At 37.9% G+C, this 21,264-nt stretch overlaps 1 protein-coding gene across 12 annotated transcripts in view; it reads right to left on the minus strand.

Annotated features, from left to right (window-relative positions):
* Positions 1 to 21,264, minus strand: part of LOC138320475 (CLIP-associating protein 1-like) — a 133,826-nt gene that overhangs the window by 43,884 nt on the left and 68,678 nt on the right. For 10 of the 12 annotated variants that reach the window (XM_069263438.1, XM_069263449.1, XM_069263447.1 and 7 more), the window contains 10 exons: positions 15,480 to 15,584; positions 12,534 to 12,656; positions 12,007 to 12,045; positions 8,126 to 8,196; positions 5,543 to 5,635; positions 5,190 to 5,335; positions 3,520 to 3,655; positions 3,215 to 3,285; positions 1,381 to 1,518; positions 744 to 947 (listed from right to left, as the gene is read on the minus strand). In XM_069263438.1, the coding sequence (XP_069119539.1) occupies positions 744 to 947; positions 1,381 to 1,518; positions 3,215 to 3,285; positions 3,520 to 3,655; positions 5,190 to 5,335; positions 5,543 to 5,635; positions 8,126 to 8,196; positions 12,007 to 12,045; positions 12,534 to 12,656; positions 15,480 to 15,584 (1,126 nt within the window). Of the gene's footprint in view, positions 1 to 743; positions 948 to 1,380; positions 1,519 to 3,214; positions 3,286 to 3,519; positions 3,656 to 5,189; positions 5,336 to 5,542; positions 5,636 to 8,125; positions 8,197 to 12,006; positions 12,046 to 12,533; positions 12,657 to 15,479; positions 15,585 to 20,245; positions 21,040 to 21,264 lie in introns of those variants that run through there. The other 2 variants (XM_069263451.1, XM_069263441.1) reach the window with 2 other exon arrangements.

Raw genomic sequence — 21,264 nt, forward strand, 5'->3', positions numbered from 1 at the left:
TCATTAGCGTCTGCAGAGACAAATCGTCACAATCTGGCACAAAAATTGTATGAAATTAGTTGATTTTTTTTTCAGAAAAAAACGTGGGGGCGCCCTTATTAGAGGAGGCGCTCTTGATAGGGAAAATACGGTATACAACAAATGAAGTGTATATTTCAGTTTTTCTTTCCACTTTCATTCCCCATGACTTCCGGAGCTAATAGAAAGGTCTGTAAATGTCCCAAACATGATGCCGCTGATGACATGATGCCCCTGATGACATGATGCCCCTGATGACATGATGCCGCTGATGACATGATGCCCCTGATGACATGATGCCCCTGATGACATGATGCCGCTGATGACATGATGCCCCTGATGACATGATGCCGCTGATGACATGATGCCCCTGATGACATGATGCCCCTGATGACATGATGCCCCTGATGACATGATGCCCCTGATGACATGATGCCCCTGATGACATGATGCCCCCCTGATGACATGATGCCCCTGATGACATGATGCCCCTGATGACATGATGCCCCTGATGATATTTCATAGTCATGCAATTAAGTTTTCAAAAGTCATAAATAATTGTGCATGCTTCAATTCAAGATTAATATGAAGGACAGCATATTTGAATATGTGAATTAAGCTTATATTGATAGATTTAAGTTTGTTTGCAATAATTATTCACAAACTGCTGCCATTTTTTTTTTACTGACAAAGGGTACAACAATGTGACATTCTCTGTTTCTCACCCGAGTGTGCTGGAATCAAAGCCACGGTCCTGACTGGCTGATCGTGGCCGCGACTTGATACGTAATCCCTCAGCACTATTTAACGAGTTATTACTGGAGGAGCCACTTAGCTCCCCTTGTAACATCTTCTGTTTGGCTGGCTCCAGGGCATTCAGGAGTGCATCAGCCTGGTCCTTAAAGTGCTCAGCAAAGCCCCAGAAAGCTCTGGAAAGGACAAAGACAAAATATTATACATTTTCACAATAAAATCTGAATTTTTCTTTTTATATATTTGATAGGTATCAAACTGCTAATAGAAAACAATGGTAATAAAATGTACCAGGTATATATGACTACATTTTAATTATTTCATACAGACAATGTCTCAATTTATTTGTGTCAATGATTTCTTTAGTCATGACAAACCAAATATTTAAAGTCATATAGATTTTTCGATTTTAATAAGTTCAATTCAATATAATTCAAATGTGGATGCAATATCTATTAAGATATTGACATGCACATGTCAAATTCAATTGGAATTCAAATTCAGAACCTTTTATCAATGATGACAAGATAAAGTTAAAGAGGATGAGAATTTAACATGTAGAATTTTGTAGTATATGATGTTCCATACTAGTAAGAGAGGGTTACATACTTGCGCGAGAAGGCCCTAGCATCGCTATCTGGATCATTGATTCCTCGTTTGATGGCATCCTGTAGGTTAGCTATGTGTTTCTCTAAGACATGTGTGGGCCAATTATGTAGGATTTGGTTTATAATCTCACAGCAAAACCTGAAACAAAAGCAGGACATTTCACAGCACACACATGATGAGTTGCTACAACATCAAAATGACCACGACAAATAACCTGTCTTTGTTAACTCAAGGCCAAGGTTATTCATCAGATCAGATCTGGTAGTCATTTACTGCAGTGTTATCATATATAACAAACAGGCTCAATATGAAGTCTCTGGAAGTTTTAGATACCAAAAACGATGTAGGTGAAGTAAGATTTACCATCAATTAGTTCCACCTTCCAGTAATCTAGATGTCCCAAAAACCATGTCAAAATATGACGTCACAATCACTGTAAGGTGGAACTTATCATATGTAAATAATACTTCATCAACACCATTTTAATATCCTGAAATCAATGTATTATAGAGTTATTTAGAATACAATTATATAAAACTAATACTATTATTCTATTATGGCCCTTTCCAGAGGGAACTGTTCTCCTATAGTGTTATCTGGCGAGGTATAGTCACCGAGTCTTCGACTCGGGGACTATACCTCGCCAGACAACACTATAGGAGAACTGTTCCCAAGGGAAAGAGCCATAATAGATTTAGTACGTCACATGACATTCATTATGAAGTCATATATTTGGTCGCGTGCTCATTCCCGGGGGACTATACTTTGGTATAGTTCCCGTAGTCAGGTATAGTCTCCCGTAGTCAAGAAGGACAGGGAACTGTCGCAAAATAGATCATTGCTGTTATCCAATCGCATTCCTAGTAATTATCATATGATGTACTAAATACCTACGGATAAGATCTCACAAGTTTACTACATACCTGAGGATAAGATCTCACAAGTTTACTATATACCTGAGGATAAGATCTCACAAGTTTACTATATACCTGAGGGTAAGATCTCACAAGTTTACTATATACCTGAGGATAAGATCTCACAAGTTTACTACATACCTGAGGATAAGATCTCACAAGTTTACTATATACCTGAGGGTAAGATCTCACAAGTTTACTATATACCTGAGGGTAAGATCTCACAAGTTTACTATATACCTGAGGGTAAGATCTCACAAGTTTACTATATACCTGCGGGTAAGATCTCACAAGTTTACCATATACCTGCAGATAAGATCTCACAAGTTTACTATATACCTGCAGATAAGATCTCACATGTTTACTATATACCTGTAGGTAAGATCTCACAAGTTTACTATATACCTGATGGTAAGATCTCACAAGTTTACTATATGCCTGCAGATAAGATCTCACAAGTTTACTATATGCCTGCAGATAAGATCTCACAAGTTTACTATATACCTGTGGATAAGATCTCACATCTCACAATTTGGGGGCCGAGTGGTTAAGATGTACCGACATATTACCACATGCCCTCCACCTCTGGGTCGCGAGTTCGAATCCCATGTGGGGCAGTTGCTAGGTACTGACCGCTGGTCGGTGGTTTTTCTCCGGGTTCTCCGGCTTTCCTCCACGAACAAACCTGGCACGTCCTTAAATGACCCTGGCTGTTAATAGGACGTTAAACTAATCAATCAATCAATCAAAACATCTCACAAGTTTACTACTTACCTGTGGATAAGATCTCACATCTCACAAGTTTACTACTTACCTGTGGATAAGATCTCACAAGTTTACTACTTACCTGTGGATAAGATCTCACAAGTTTACTATATACCTGTGGATAAGATCTCACATCTCACAAGTTTACTACTTACCTGCGGATAATATTTGATTTTGAAGTCAGATTTCCAGTTATGATTGGAATCAGCCTATAAGAATGTGTGTACTGCAACAAAAAAGAAGGTGAAACAAGAAACGTTATCTTAGACCAAAACCATTCATAAAAATCACTCAAACGCTACGGTACAATTTAGAGTTATTTCCCTTAGATCAAAGAAATGTTCCTATGCTACTTTCCTTCAAAAGAAATTTCACTGTAACGAATACATTTTGTTTCTCTAGGAGATTCAGAGCTAATTCCTGATTAAGAGATGATTGAATTTGGAGAATTGTTTCTCACCTGTATGATAAAGCGGATACAGATAATTCCAGACGAGGCCATCACTTTGGCACTGTTGGGAATGAGAGGGATGAGATTGGGCAACTGTGTCTCCCCAAAATGATCAAATCTATTGCCTAACTGTTGAGACAGGTATCTGTAACACAAAATAACAAACTAATTGCTGAACTATAGAGAAAGGTAACACATAAAATGATCAAATCTATTGCCTAACTGTTGAGTCTTTACACAAATGATCAAACTAAATGAGATCTGAAATGTCTAACTCAAGCAGAAGTATAACAGGCGTCTGGTACAATTCAGGAGTGGAAGTCTAAATCAATAAACTTGTGTTGTAGAAACATATGCCTCTCATACAATCTGTGAGTAGAGATCTATAACAACTGACTTACTTTAACGTAACACAGGCCTCTCATACAATCTGTGAGTAGAGATCTATAACAACTGACTTACGTTAACGTAACACAGGCCTCTCATACAATCTGTGAGTAGAGATCTATAACAACTGACTTACGTTAACGTAACACAGGCCTCTCATACAATCTGTGAGTAGAGATCTATAACAACTGACTTACGTTAACGTAACACAGGCCTCTCATACAATCTGTGAGTAGAGATCTATAACAACTGACTTACGTTAACGTAACACAGGCCTCTCATACAATCTGTGAGTAGAGATCTATAACAACTGACTTAATTTAATGTAACACAGGCCTCTCATACAATCTGTGAGTAGAGATCTATAACAACTGACTTACGTTAACGTAACACAGGCCTCTCATACAATCTGAGAGTGAAGATCTATAACAACTGACTTAATTTAATGTAACACAGGCCTCTCATACAATCTGTGAGTGGAGATCTATAATAACTGACTTACGTTAACGTAAAACAGGCCTCTTGTACACTCTGAGAATGGAGATCTATAATAATTGACTTACGCTAACGTAACACAGGCCTATCGTACAATCTGTGAGTGGAGATCTATAACAGCTGACTTACGCTAACGTAACACAGGCCTCTTGTACACTCTGAGAGCGGAGATCTATAATAATTGACTTACGCTAACGTAACACAGGCCTCTGATACAATCTGAGAGCGGCGATCTATAATAATTAACTTTCGTTAACGTAACACAGGCCTCTCATACAATCTGTGAGTGGAGATCTATAACAACTGACTTACGCTAACGTAACATAGGCCTCTGATACAATCTGAGAGGGGAGATCTATAATAATTGACTTACGCTAACGTAACACAGGCCTCTGATACAATTTGAGACCGGCGATCTATAATAATTGACTTACGCTAACGTAACACAGGCCTCTCGTACAATCTGAGAGTGGAGATCTATAACAACTGACTTACGCTAACGTAACACAGGCCTCTTATACAATCTGAGAACGGAGATCTATAACAATTAACTTTCGGTAATGTAACACAGGCCTCTCGTACAATCTGTGAGTGGAGATCTATAACTGACTTACGCTAACGTAACATAGGCCTCTGATACAATCTGAGAGGGGAGATCTATAATAATTGACTTACGCTAACGTAACACAGGCCTCTGATACAATCTGAGAGCGGCGATCTATAACAGTTGACTTACGCTAACGTAACACAGGCCTCTGATACAATCTGAGAGCGGCGATCTATAACAATTGACTTACGCTAACGTAACACAGGCCTCGCGTACAATCTGAGAGCGGAGATCCTTCACTGCCATAGACATACAAGGTTCTAACGTCCTCAGCAGGGAATGGAAATCATCATGTTGGGCACCTCCCGCAATCATTACTCCTCGTAAGTTCTTCATCTGGATAGAAACACAAAATATTTATCAATGAACTACATTAATATGGGGAATATCATATTGTTAGCATCTAAAGTCACAAATAACTACTCATTTTCTGAATACAATATGCAAACTTAAATCTTTAATCAAAATACTGATATCTTGTGTTAAGTGAAATGGAAGGATCTGCTAGATCCTGATTGTAAGTGAAGAAATATGAGCACTGACCATATCTAAACGTTTCTCCCAGGCAGAGTTCGGATCAGAGAGCAGGTCTTTGATCTTTGTTATCTGATCATTGAGATCTCGGGAAGAAAACAGCTGGAAAATCAAACATTAAGAACATTTATACATGATGTAGTCAATTGTACAAAATATTAACCATAGAAATCAAAACCATATTGATTATAAGCAATAAAATCATGGGAAGTCCTCATTGCTACTTTGACTCATAATGACAATACATTAACGGGGAGAAATGGAACATTTGTTAATTTTTATTGTTAAGTCTAGATCTTTGTCCTATTAATAACTTTTTAACAAGTTGAGTGACATTCCAATGTTGAAAATCTTATGTGTGACCTTAGTGGCAATTTTATATTTCTCAGAAAATATTAAAACTTTACTAGCTAGTGACCAATTCTCAGTAAGTATCCATTCTCGCCATCACATGTATCATATAGGGCTTATCGAGATTATAAAATAACTTGAGTAAAGTACAATTTATCATCGGTACCATCCGGTGATTATGATGTCATCACTTGACATGCGTTAAAGTGGGACTAATCAATGGTACTTTACCCACGTCATTTTGAGATCAGGAAACCCCTAAATTGTATGATTACACACAGTTTTCAGTGTTTTCTGTCTGATAGTGATTTCCCCCCCCCTTCCCCCCCGAAACTTTGTGTGTTATCAAACACAAATGTTTAACTAAGTATGTCTAACTTCCTATGAATCCTAGAATTGGTAAAGGTGGTCAAAATTGTCTAATTAACAGAGCGAAGCCAGGTAGACCAGATAGATATAGACCTGACCAATCTTTTACTGCAGCATGTTCTCATATAGCAAACAGGCCCAGTATAAAGTCTCTAAGCAAACAGGCCCAATATAAAGTCTCTTAGCAAACAGGCCCAGTATAAAGTCTCTTAGCAAACAGGCCCAATATAAAGTCTCTTAGCAAACAGGCCCAATATAAAGTCTCTTAGCAAACAGACCCAATATAAAGTCTCTTAGCAAACAGGCCCAATATAAAGTCTCTTAGCAAACAGGCCCAATATAAAGTCTCTTAGCAAACAGGCCCAGTATAAAGTCTCTTAGCAGACAGGCCCAGTATAAAGTCTCTTAGCAAACAGGCCCAATATTAAGTCTCTTAGCAAACAGGCCCAATATAAAGTCTCTTAGCAAACAGGCCCAATATAAAGTCTCTTGGCAAACAGGCCCAATATAAAGTCTCTTAGCAAACAGGCCCAATATGAAGTCTCTGAACCTAAACAAGAGGCCCAGAGGGCCTGTATCGCTCACCTGGTTTGTAATGCCAAGTAATGTTCTGAATACAAGTTCATTGTTTATTTTCTGAAGGAATTTGAATATTAACCTCTAATTCCCCTATTGGGCCCCACTTTTTCTTCTCCAGGGGGTCAAAGCCAAAATTCATACGAATTCTGTTAACCCCAAGGATGTTTCTGGCCAAATTTGGGTGGTACAATCCATGCAGAACTCTAGGACAAGTAGCGATTTTTAGGATTTACCTCTATTTCCCTTATCGGGCCCCGCCCCTCCTGCCCCCCGGGGGTCAGAGCCAAAATTTATACAAGTTCTGTTCCCCTTCCCCCAAGGATGTTTCTGGCCAAATTTGGTTACAATCCATGCAGAACTCTAGGACAAGTAGCGATTTATAGGATTTACCTCTATTTCCCCTATTGGGCCCCGCCCCTCCTGCCCCCGGGGGGTCAGAGCCAAAATTTATACAAGTGCTGTTCCCCTTCCCCCAAGGATGTTTCTGGCCAAATTTGGTTACAATCCATGCAGAACTCTAGGACAAGTAGCGATTTACAGGATTTACCTCTATTTCCCCTATTGGGCCCCGCCCCTCCTGTCAGAGCCAAAATTTATACAAGTTCTGTTTCCCTTCCCCCAAGGATGTTTCTGGCCAAATTTGGTTACAATCCATGCAGAACTCTATGACAAGTAGCGATTTATAGGATTTACCTCTATTTCCCCTATTGGACCCCGCCCATCCTGCCCCCGGAGGGTCAGAGCCAAAATTTATACAAGTTCTGTTCCCCTTCCCCCAAGGATGTTTGTGGCCAAATTTGGTTACAATCCATGCAGAACTCTAGGACAAGTAGCGATTTATAGGATTTACCTCTATTTCCCCTATTGGGCCCCTCCCCTCCTGCCCCCGGGGGGTCAGAGCCAAAATTTATACAAGTTCTGTTCCCCTTCCCCCAAGGATGTTTGTGGCCAAATTTGGTTACAATCCATGCAGAACTCTATGACTAGTAGCGATTTAAAGGAAATGTTGACGGACGGACGGACGACGGACGCCGCGCCATGACATAAGCTCACCGGCCCTTCAGGCCAGGTGAGCTAATAAAAAGGGAGTTTCAAGTTACCAAAACATTTTGGGTGAAGTATGATTTACTGTCGCTTAGTCCCAACTTCCAGTGATTTAGATATCCAAAAAACATGTCAAAATATGATGTCACAATCATTAATGGAAGGTGGGACTAACTGATTTGGATAGAATTGGTCACTGACCAGTATATCATGTCTTACATCCCATAGACCCTAGAATGTTGTCCATACCTGTACTTTGGGCACATCCTCAAAGGACTTGATGAAATAGTCCTCATCAACCCCACCGGCACCGGAGGCCCCTGTAACACCAAAAGTCATCGGTCAGTACAGACAACAACATATTAAACATACAGAGACATTTCATCACAATCTATAACACATCAAATCTGCAATTAAGTTTTTTTGTTGTTGTTGTTATTTTTCACGTTTGCATTGGTGTATAAAGCTTCATTTTTACAGAATATCAATAAGTAAAGCAGTAGACATTTTTGTAGGTTTACTAATAAGTACTTGTTACTATTGTTCTAAACAGTAGGAATATTCTTTTAAGAAAACATTTACAAACTCTTTTTATAAAATACAGAAGTAATAGAAACTTTGAGATATATTTAAAAAGATTAAAATTTTGGAAAATGAAAACAATGAATGCAAACATAAAACAATGTATAAAGACAAAAAAGGTTTTATAAATGTCAGGCATTCATTAAGACAAAGTGAAATACAGATGACACACATTATTGACTACTGTTTACAGTCTTATCGGTTACTTACCAAACCAATATCGAAGTGCTCTACTAACCGGCACAAAATGGTGCGACATCATTAAAGGTTTGGACAAAACACGGCCGTTAATGACACAACATTTAGACACAACTGACAATAAATGACCAGTGAAGTTAATTGGGCTTGACCTACAGTAGCCTTACTACATTCATCATCATAATTCCTCCAGGTCAAGTTGGTTAACTACCATAAGTAATCCAGCCAGCTCCACTCAGTAAAAACTCTCACTCGAGGTTAGAAATAGGAAGTCTAATGGACAAAATTTATTGCAAAGTTAAAACTACTGTTCATTTATTTCTTCCAAAAAACAAGAACAAAGCAAAGAAAGAAAATCTTGTGTATGAACAAATTTGGCACAATGATTAGTTGACCATTAAGGAAATCCCTAGGGGTATAACTTGGACTCTACCACACAGAGAAATACACACCAGAAATCTGAAGCTAAAGGGGTGTGGGGGTGCTGTTAGAAAACAGTTCTCCCTTCAGGTACAAATTAGACTTCATCACATCAAAGGGGCGGCCTAACCCATTCTACATGTGAGGGGAAGTAGGTGAGAAAACAATGATGCTGTGTTGCTGGTACAGGTGAGTAATTTAGGACATGACACATCTCCTGTTATCAGCCTTATCCAGGTATATATGTGGGTTATACCTGGACCTAACACTAACATCACTGTATACACTGTATACTTAGAGGCTTAAATATATTCATCAGAAAAAAAAATATTTCATGCTACTTTGCATTAAAACTCAAAACATATTTCTCAAGTTTTCCTTCAAATATTTTTTCTTCTACAATTAATATTTTAAAACACTTTTTGGAAATCATATTACTGATAAGCAGACATAGAAGATGATAATCACTTTGTATGGACTGATATACCTATAGTTCTAATTTGTCTCACTATCTCTCAAGGATTTCTCAGAAACTTATGTACTTTAAGATAATACATATAGGTATAACCCACATGCAGGGATTCAGAATTAAAAAAATCAGAGAATGATATTACCTATAATGTTAGATTACCGTATTCACTATAAGTAATGTCCTGAGAGTGCCTAAATGGCTTTCAAAGGGGAAATATATAGAAGTGTACTGATCAGGTAAAAATATACTCCTAGTAATATTGTTGCAATACTTACCTATTACTTCAGACAACCAGTACAGAAATCAGTTTTTTTATAACTGCTCTATACCCGTATTTCACCGCAAATAAGACCCCTCCCGCAAATTTCACCGCAAATAAGACCCCTCCCGCAAATAAGACCCCACACCTATTTTGACACATTTCTAGACTTAGGAGGAATGTCTGAAAATAAGACCCCCACCTATTTTACGTTGGATGGGGGATTTGAGTAATGGGGTTATTAAAAATATCACCGAATTGTGTACCGAAATTGTTTTTATTTGCTTTATCGGCATAGAAAAATCACGAAGTATTAAAACAACTGTTTGTGTTTGTTATTTCCAGGGCTCGAATTTCAGGCTGTTTTACTTGCTTTTTGCAAGTAGATATACCAGAATAGCAAGTGGAAAAATATGCACTTGCTTATTTTAGCAAGTGGTTTTTATCAGGGACAACTGTAAAAATGACATAATGATTGTGAAAAACTGTTTTAATGGAAAATATGGGGACCCAGTTCTTACAATAATGTTGTTGATATACATTATGTACTTATACACCTCACATCATCATGCAAAAATAAAGGATTTTATATATAACAAAACTGTAATTTGAATACGGATATTAATTATAAGTAAAAATATATTTTAGCAAGTCAAAATTTAGGGCACTTGCTATTTTTAGCAAGTGACAAAAAATGTGAAATTCGAGCCTTGATTTCTGTCATTTATTTCAAGTTAATTCAGGGGTGATTTACTTTAATTATTAAGAATTAGCAATAGTGGACAGTGCTTATATTTAATTGAATGTTATTTTTCGACTAAATACGCCGATATATGTTTCCATGTAGGCACTGTTTTCACTTCAGACTGGCATGGTCAGCATGTTTTAGTGTCCTTACGACTTTACATGAATCTGCAAAGATATTCGTCATTGATGCACATCGTTTCTGCAGTCGTGGATTCTAATTCAATACAATCATTACCTAAAACATCTACTTAAGACATTTACCATTTCAAATATGTTTATTTGTGAACGTAACGTACCTGTAGTTTACGATCAGTTGGAGAAACCATGCTTTACTTTTAGGCCGCCATGTTTTGTTTACGCAGTCAGTATAATATGATTAGCCGCAAAGTTTCGTATTTCACTTTGGATACAAAAATACTTACTTTCTACGATGTTTTAATGCAGTTCATACCTGCATAAATCTCTGAAATATTATCAATCTATCGTCGTATCAAAAGCAATACTGATCAAATTACCAAGCACGACCTGGTGTGAAAATATGGAAGAATGGCTTCAACCTGACGCCATTTTCCAACACATGTGTGTTCTCTTACAAACAAATGCATGTCGGCATGCTGAAGTTAAATCACGATCGTTTGCTCATTTGGATGAGACAAATACACGTAAATTCTTCTGTTTATGATCGAATTTGATATGTAAATGTGTGTAGTGAATTTTAAATAAGCCTGAGTCTGAACGGCGATCTTCCTTCCGATTCACGGCGATTGATTCACGTATGCCTGTTTACTAAGGAGATGTAACGTAAAGAGTAACCCAATTTGAATATTTTGAAATAACTATACGACTAATAAAACGTCTGAATTAAAATGATATTGTTTATGATGTGTTTAGTGTTCTTCGTTTTGACTCAGTGGTTAAATTCCGCAAGACTCTTGCAGAAGTGTGTTGTAAAAACGTAGTCTGTTTCCCTTTCAGACTTCACTTACAACTAACTGCCCTGGTATTGTTTATATTTTAATTAAATTTTATTCACAAGTCTCCATTATTATTATCAATACTTGAACATCTTGCTATTACCCATCTGTCATACAACTGTTACAACAATGACAAGAAATTGAATCTTATCAGGCGGGTTGTCCGCAAATAAGACCCCCCACCACTTTTGACCTTTATTTCTTCTCTGGGTGGGGGGTCTTATTTGCGGTGAAATACGGTAATACAACATTTCACTCCCTTAATATTTACTTCATTGTTCTCAAGTATTATTGTGATTCTAATTGAAAAAAAAATGAAACTGTGTCACTATGAAAGGTGTTTGTACTTTCAACTAAAGCATGAAAGGAAACTTTTTATTAAAAGGGACACTATTTATGATGAATACGGTAAATGTGCAACAAAGTTTTCTAGATGTATTACTGAGGACACAAAAATGGTTACCAAGCTGTTTGTTACCTGTGCTAGATATGGATCGTCGACGTCGCAGAGTAACCGCTGTGAGAGTTAGTAAGAGAATGGTTAGTGTATGGTAGGATGACCTTGAACCCTAAGTGACCCCAAAATAGGGTTACCATGGAAACAATACCGATGGTAAGTTATTGGTAATGATGGATAGTTTAGCAGTAATGAAATTTCATAGTATATATATGAATTGTTTTTAATGTTATATATATGAATTGTTTTTGATGTTCTCAAATAATTTGTTAAAGATACACAAATAAGTGAAAATTTAGTGCTTATGTTAAGGACTATTGCCGAGTATCTATGATAAGGTTAACAGTTTTAAATACACAAGAACTTAAATATGAAAACACGATCTAGGTTTAAACTTAGTGTCATGGTGATTCAGGTATATGTTCTACAAATGACCATATCTTAAAGTCATATTTTTCTTAAAACTCAACACCGGGATGAGAGAATCCTATGAGAGATTCAGATGTGATGTGACGACTGACAGATTGTGATCCTAGGAAGGTCTGTACCTGAGGCACTGGGGGTTTTCCTCCCGGACGCCAGGCCGCTGCTCTTCTTAGCCTGGGGCACTTTGGTGGACAGGGGTCGTGCAAACTCATTATCGTCACAGTCTGAGGGCCCTCTGCTAGGAGCTGCAGCAACAAAAATCATTATCAATATATCAATATACTCATTGAGCCTAATAAACTAACTTTCACTATGAATAATTCTTTGTAAATATGCTTGGTTACCTCAAGACTTGGTACATGTTTACACAGTTACCTTCCCGTATGGATAATTCTGTGTAAATATGCTTGGTTACCTCAAGACTTGGTACATGTTTACACAGTTACCTTCCCGTATGGATAATTCTGTGTAAATATGCTTGGTTACCTCAAGACTTGGTACATGTTTACACAGTTACCTTCCCGTATGGATAATTCTGTGTAAATATGCTTGGTTACCTCAAGACTTGGTACATGTTTACACAGTTACCTTCCCGTATGGATAATTCTGTGTAAATATGCTTGGTTACCTCAAGACTTGGTACATGTTTACACAACTACCTTCCCGTATGGATAATTCTTTGTAAATATGCTTGGTTACCTCAAGACTTGGTACATGTTTACACAACTACCTTCCCGTATGGATAATTCTGTGTAAATATGCTTGGTTACCTCAAGACTTGGTACATGTTTACACAGTTACCTTCCCGTATGGATAATTCTGTGTAAATATGCTTGGTTACCTCAAGACTTGGTACATGTTTACACAGTTACCTTCCCGTATGGATAATTCTGTGTAAATATGCTTGGTTACCTTAAGACTTGGTACATGTTTACACAACTACCTTCCCGTATGGATAATTCTTTGTAAATATGCTTGGTTACCTCAAGACTTGGTACATGTTTACACAGTTACCTTCCCGTATGGATAATTCTGTGTAAATATGCTTGGTTACCTCAAGACTTGGTACATGTTTACACAGTTACCTTCCCGTATGGATAATTCTGTGTAAATATGCTTGGTTACCTTAAGACTTGGTACATGTTTACACAGTTACCTTCCTGTATGGATAATTCTTTGTTAATATGCTTGGTTACCTCAAGACTTGGTACATGTTTACACAGTTACCTTCCCGTATGGATAATTCTGTGTTAATATGCTTGGTTACCTCAAGACTTGGTACATGTTTACACAGTTACCTTCCCGTATGGATAATTCTGTGTAAATATGCTTGGTTACCTTAAGACTTGGTACATGTTTACACAGTTACCTTCCTGTATGGATAATTCTTTGTTAATATGCTTGGTTACCTCAAGACTTGGTACATGTTTACACAGTTACCTTCCTGTATGGATAATTCTTTGTTAATATGCTTGGTTACCTCAAGACTTGGTACATGTTTACACAACTACTTTCCCGTATGGATAATTCTTTGTAAATATGCTTGGTTACCTCAAGACTTGGTACATGTTTACACAGTTACCTTCCCGTATGGATAATTCTGTGTAAATATGCTTGGTTACCTTAAGACTTGGTACATGTTTACACAGTTACCTTCCTGTATGGATAATTCTTTGTTAATATGCTTGGTTACCTCAAGACTTGGTACATGTTTACACAGTTACCTTCCCGTATGGATAATTCTGTGTAAATATGCTTGGTTACCTTAAGACTTGGTACATGTTTACACAGTTACCTTCCTGTATGGATAATTCTTTGTTAATATGCTTGGTTACCTCAAGACTTGGTACATGTTTACACAGTTACCTTCCTGTATGGATAATTCTTTGTTAATATGCTTGGTTACCTCAAGACTTGGTACATGTTTACACAACTACTTTCCCGTATGGATAATTCTTTGTAAATATGCTTGGTTACCTCAAGACTTGGTACATGTTTACACAGTTACCTTCCCGTATGGATAATTCTTTGTAAATATTCTAGTTTACCTCAGGACTTGGTACATGTTTACACAACTACCTTCCCATATGGATAATTCTTTGTAAATATGCTTGGTTACTTCAAGACATGGTACATGTTTACACAGTTACCTTCCTGTATGGATAATTCTTTGTAAATATGCTTGGTTACCTCAAGACTTGGTATGTGTTTACACAACTACCTTCCCGTATGGATAATTCTTTGTAAATATGCTTGGTTACCTCAGGACTTGGTACATGTTTACACAGTTACCTTCCTGTATGGATAATTCTTTGTAAATATGCTTGGTTACCTCACGACTTGGTACATGTTTACACAACTACCTTCCCTTATGGATAATTCTTTGTAAATATGCTTGGTTACCTCAAGACTTGGTACATGTTTACACAACTACCTTCCCGTATTGATAATTCTTTGTAAATATGCTTGGTTACCTCAAGACTTGGTATGTGTTTACACAACTACCTTCCCGTATGGATAATTCTTTGTAAATATGCTTGGTAACCTCAGGACTTGGTACATGTTTACACAGCTACCTTCCCTTATGGATAATTCTTTGTAAATATGCTTGGTAACCTCAGGACTTGGTACATGTTTACACAACTACCTTCCCGTATGGATAATTCTTTGTAAATATGCTAAGTAACCTCAGGACTTGGTACATGTTTACACAGCTACCTTCCTGTATGGATAATTCCTTGTAAATATGCTTGGTAACCTCAGGACTTGGTACATGTTTACACAGCTACCTTCCTGTATGGATAATTCTTTGTAAATATGCTTGGTTACCTCAAGACTTGGTACATGTTTACACAGTTACCTTCCCGTATGGATAGTTCTTTGTAAATATGCTTGGTTACCTCAAGACTTGGTACATGTTTACACAGCTACCTTCCTGTATGGAGAATGATGTGTTTTGACATTCACATTTTCATATCTTTGTAAGGAAGATTAAAAATATAACAGAAAATGTAGCCCATCTTAGATATAAGTATTTTACTTGCAGATGTTAGAGTAATCTCCCTTACCTCTGGGTACGGAGGAGGAGCTTGCGGTTCGCTTGGTCTGGCCGCTACGATAGGAGGATGGTCGGCCAAAGTCAAGCTCATCATCAGTACCTCCCCGGCTGGGTGCTGCAAAGACAAAAAAGAAGAAGCGGTTAAGTTTTCCTCCCCGAGTTACCAAAACATAGCTCTACAGAGTACCATCTGGTATGGAGCACTAATTAGAAACAGCTTTTTCAGGCTCATCATCGCTGAGGAGGGCAGCAGACAGCTTCTTTACATGGTGCGGGTATTCAGCTACAATACATGTTATGTAATTGTGTCAAAGCATAATGTCTTATACATATCTGACGGTCTTAGTAAAACATATGTATCTAAAGATCCTGTTTTTACTCCAGTATTTCTCCCGATACATATTACATATCAAATTTAACGCCAGATTTTTTTAACTAGATGTTTGACATAAGCCATAAATAAACATCTGAAAATCTTGCCAAAGCGTGAGCACTAAATCCATAGGGATATACACTGTAGTTTTGGCAATTCAAAGCATGCTGCGACTAATTATATAAAATTAATCACCCTGTTGGGTTACACATTTATAAAAGATAAATATGCCAATTGAGGAAATGCCTTAGTTTGATACCTCTATGAGGAGGGAGATGGGAGGAAATTGTTCACAACTGGTCCTCATTATATACGCTTCCTTTCACCATTCTGTCTGCTAGCAATACACAGCTAAAACTATAATTGCTGAGTGAGCGAACATATGATGTTGTATGTTATGTAAATTCAATTATCTGGCATACTCAAACTGCATTACATTTTTACAACTAACATGTACAGCAAAGTATGCTGTAATTTCAGGTATTTATGGATTAGCAGTAGCACTACAATTTTACAATTTTTCAGGAACTCAAACTGCAGTTCATTTTTACAGATGTTAATATGGGAAACTTGTATTTTACTAAATGAGTGAAGCATTAATGGACAATGGCAGTAACTGTCTTACCAGCTACTTACATGGCTTCTTATCCAATGAAAAAAATAGATTAAAAAAATGTCCACCATTCTCAAGAATAACTTAAGTTACTTCAAAATATTGTGAGTTTATTCATCTCCAGAACTATCATCCATTTCACTACCATATAGACCTGTCGAGTACACAAGTTTTGGCTCAAGTTCAACCATACACCCAACAATGGTGTCATTATTGTGATGAAAAGTGACATGACACACCGGAATCTGATGGCTGGTAATTACTACTTATACCGGTTAATTTTACGGTATAAACATCAGTTTTACAGTTGTAACCCAAGTGTATTCTGACACGCTTTAAAGCACTACCTGGATGTCTGCCCATGGAAACAAACAGAATCACAGCGAAACACCTAATCTATCCTGTGAATTATGTGACATTACGTAAGGTAACAGTTGTTTATTTTTGTGTTAACTCTATAAACATCTATAGTAGTACAGGAAAGTCAGAGTGTCCGGAGATAAAAACACTGACCTGAATGGTCAGTACAGTGCCATTACCATACAGACCAATATACACGAAACCACCAAGAACAGGAACTGACGACAGATGGGGGGTTTACCATTGGCGATAGATGGAGAGTTTACCATTGGCGATAGATGGAGAGTTTACCACTGGCAATAGATGGAGAGTTTACCACTGGCGATAGATAGATGGGAAGTTTACCACTGGCGATAGATGGAGAGTTTACCACTGGCGATAGATGGAGAGTTTACCACTGGCGGTAGAAGGAGAGTTTACCACTGGCGATAGATGGAGAGTTTACCACTGGCGATAGATGGGAAGTTTACCACTGGCGATAGATGGAGAGTTTACCACTGGCGATAGATGGAGAGTTTACCACTGGCGATAGATGGAGAGTTTACCACTGGCGATAGATGGAGAGTTTACCACTTGCGATGGATAGAGTTTACCACTGGCGATAGATGGAGACTTTGCCACTGATGATACATGGAGATTTCCCACTGATTATAGATGGAGAGTTTACCACTGATTATAGATGGAGAGTTTACCACTGATTATAGATGGAGAGTTTACCACTGATTATAGATGGAGAGTTTACCACTGATGATACATGGAGACTATACCACTGATTATATAGATGGAGAGTTTACCACTGATGATACATGGAGACTTTACCACTGATTATAGATGGAGATTTTACCACTGATGATACATGGAGATTTACCACTGATTATAGATGGAGAGTTTACCACTGATTATAGATGGAGAGTTTACCACTGATTATAGATGGAGAGTTTACCACTGATTATAGATGGAGAGTTTACCACTGATGATACATGGAGACTATACCACTGATGATACATGGAGACTTTACCACTGATTATAGATGGAGATTTTACCACTGATTATAGATGGAGATTTTACCACTGATTATAGATGGAGAGTTTACCACTGATTATAGATGGAGAGTTTACCACTGATGATACATGGAGACTTTACCACTGATTATAGATGGAGAGTTTACCACTGATTATAGATGGAGAGTTTACCACTGATGATACATGGAGACTTTACCACTATTATAGATGGAGAGTTTACCACTGATGATACATGGAGACTTTACCACTGATGATACATGGAGAGTTTACCACTGATTATAGATGGAGAGTTTACCACTGATTATAGATGGAGAGTTTACCACTGATTATAGATGGAGAGTTTACCACTGATTATAGATGGAGACTTTACCACTGATTATAGATGGAGAGTTTACCACTGAGCCACTGTGGCTGCTTCACAAATCTGTATCAGGGAAGACACTTCCATGGCTGACATCATGTGGCTTTGGTGGTGGTGAAAATAAACATGTTTACTTAGCTGTACTCATCAGTTATTCAAAATCTGATAAATTTTCAAAAAGGCTGAAAATTTTCATATTTACACAAAGGGAAATGGCCCATTCGTTCAATTTGTATCCGTATTATAGTGTCAGAATGAAAAGCCATTCGACAGCATGTCAAAATATAATCAGCATTTTATAGGCATCAAGCTAAAGTTACAGGTAAAAATCAGTTGGGGAGTCAAAACTACCCATTTATAATGTTTATTTATTACCCAAAAATCACATGACAATCTCCTGCTATCTGATACTACCTATATTCATATGTATATTCATCCCACCAGATAGACAAGGATACAGGTACAGCCGTCTCCTAGCATGTCTACTGCTAACTAACAAAGACAAGGATACAAGTACAGCCGTCTCCTAGCATGTCTAATGCTAACTAACAAAGACAAGGATACAAGTACAGCTGTCTCCTAGCATGTCTACTGCTAACTAACATCTCCTAGCATGTCTACTGCTAACTAACATCTCCTAGCATGTCTACTGCTAACTAACAAAGACAAGGATACAGGTACAGCCATCTCCTAGCATGTCTACTGCTAACTAACACAGACAAGGATACAGGTACAGCCATCTCCTAGCATGTCTACTGCTAACTAACAAAGACAAGGATACAGGTACAGCAGTCTCCTAGCATGTCTACTGCTAACTAACAAAGACAAGGATACAGGTACAGCCGTCTCCTAGCATGTCTACTGCTAACTAACAAAGACAAGGATACAGGTACAGCCGTCTCCTAGCATGTCTACTGCTAACTAACACAGACAAGGATACAGGTACAGCCATCTCATGACTAGACATGTCTCTAGCTGTCTACCTAACAAAGACAAGGATACAGGTACAGCCGTCTCCTAGAATGTCTAATGCTAACTAACACAGACAGAATGCAGGTACGCGCTCTAGATGCAAGCTAACAGCCGTCTCCTAGCATGTCTACTGCTAACTAACACAGACAAGGATACAGGTACAGCCGTCTCCTAGCATGTCTACTGCTAACTAACAAAGACAAGGATACAGGTACAGCCGTCTCCTAGCATGTCTAATGCTAACTAACAAAGACAAGGATACAGGTACAGCAGTCTCCTAGCATGTCTACTGCTAACTAACAAAGACAAGGATACAGGTACAGCTGTCTCCTAGCATGTCTAATGCTAACTAACAAAGTTATCATTAATAATAAATGCTTTCTTCTACATGTAGCAGCAACAGTGACCTTGACTTTCACTATATTTTCATGAAACTCATAAGTTGTTAAAGATTCCAAGGACAATTTGTTGTGAAAAGCTTTCATCAATAAAATGGAGATATCAAGAACACTTTTGACACCCTCCTCCCCCTCCTTTCCTGATCTTCACTGATGTCATTCATTATAGTCATAATATTGATATCAAAGACTTTTTTCTCATATCTTTAAACACTAAACATTCATAGAGGAACAGATGATAAGTGTGTTCTATAGACACTGTTAGTGTGTATATTGTACCTCCCTCACTTCCCTCCATACACTCCCTAACATCAGTGACTAAGGATATGATTGAACATCAATTTACCAATCTGTACAGTAATACCACAGGATGAGTGTACCCCCGCTTCTCCCCCTCCCAGCCTCAGACTGCTATCCTGAGATAACCTCCCTCATTGTTAATAAACTACCAGTACAGACCTTGGTAGTCAGCTGACATAGATTATCCACTTCATACCAAAGAGAAACTTATTTTTGAATGAAATTTAAAACATTTGTCTATTAAGCTTTGTTTGTAAATCAACACAACTTTTGTGTATATGATAAGAAAGATCTCATCATAAATGAGATATCACAACATTTTGTCACTTTCATCATAAAGCACATGCCTGTTGATTTGACCATGTAAGAGTTAATACCTTTCTTTGAGGAGCCAATGAAAGCCTTGTATTTCTGAATGATTTTTTCCTTGATGGAGACCATGTCTCTGTCCTATATCCTGTTTACAGATGTAATGACAACATTGTCCAGCATCTGTACTTCAGTCACCAGCTGTCTATCACTACAAATAATCCACGACCCAAGCTGGGAGAGATACATGGTAAATCTAGAGCTCCACAATGACTTGGTGATCCCTACACCAGGAATCCTCAATTTTGACCCTGTGATACAGAATGATGATCCAGTTTAGTGATTCCAACACTAATGGGTTTACCACAAAGATATTCCATAATGTTTACAGTTTATGTACTCCTTCAGGTATAAGTAACCTATATGTATCCTGAACATCACAATCTCAATGCACAAATTAATCATGAAGATAAAATTGTTGACAGTTGGAAACAATCCATATAAGATCCCAGAAATCCTGTTGGTTAAATACGCCACAGATCATGTCCTGTTCCTAAGTCTTTGAGAAAGGTTAACACAACAACAAAACTTTGACATCTTGCTCAGAAACACTGAAGAGAAGTGAAGATCAGAGGAGTTGGGAATGGTGGGAAACACTGCAGACCAATCATCTACCTCCTCAAGTATGGCTTATTAGACAATTATCTGTGCCCAGTCAATCGAGACCTTCACAGGGTAGTGACTCACAAAACATGTCCAGCTCCTCCATCAAACACCAGCAGCCGAAAACCAAAAACTTGAAAGGAATAATCGAAAACCACAAGTTGTGTAAATACCAAAATTAAAAACACTGATTTTCTTCATGAAGTTGAAACTGAATGCATGGTTCCATTGTGTTGAGTGGGCTAAGTGAAAGGACTGTTAGGTGCTACTTAGCGAGCTATTAGGGGGAGGTGCCAATGGGCTGGAGTGTGCCAGATGGTAGAGCAGGGTATGGTTTCTCTATCACACACAGATCGGAGCAGCAGCCGTACCCACACCATCAAGGTATGTACTACATACATGTATAGCATGCTGCCCCCAGACA

This window comes from Argopecten irradians, chromosome 4 (genome assembly GCF_041381155.1).
Source record: "Argopecten irradians isolate NY chromosome 4, Ai_NY, whole genome shotgun sequence".
NCBI classification, from domain to species: domain Eukaryota; kingdom Metazoa; phylum Mollusca; class Bivalvia; order Pectinida; family Pectinidae; genus Argopecten; species Argopecten irradians.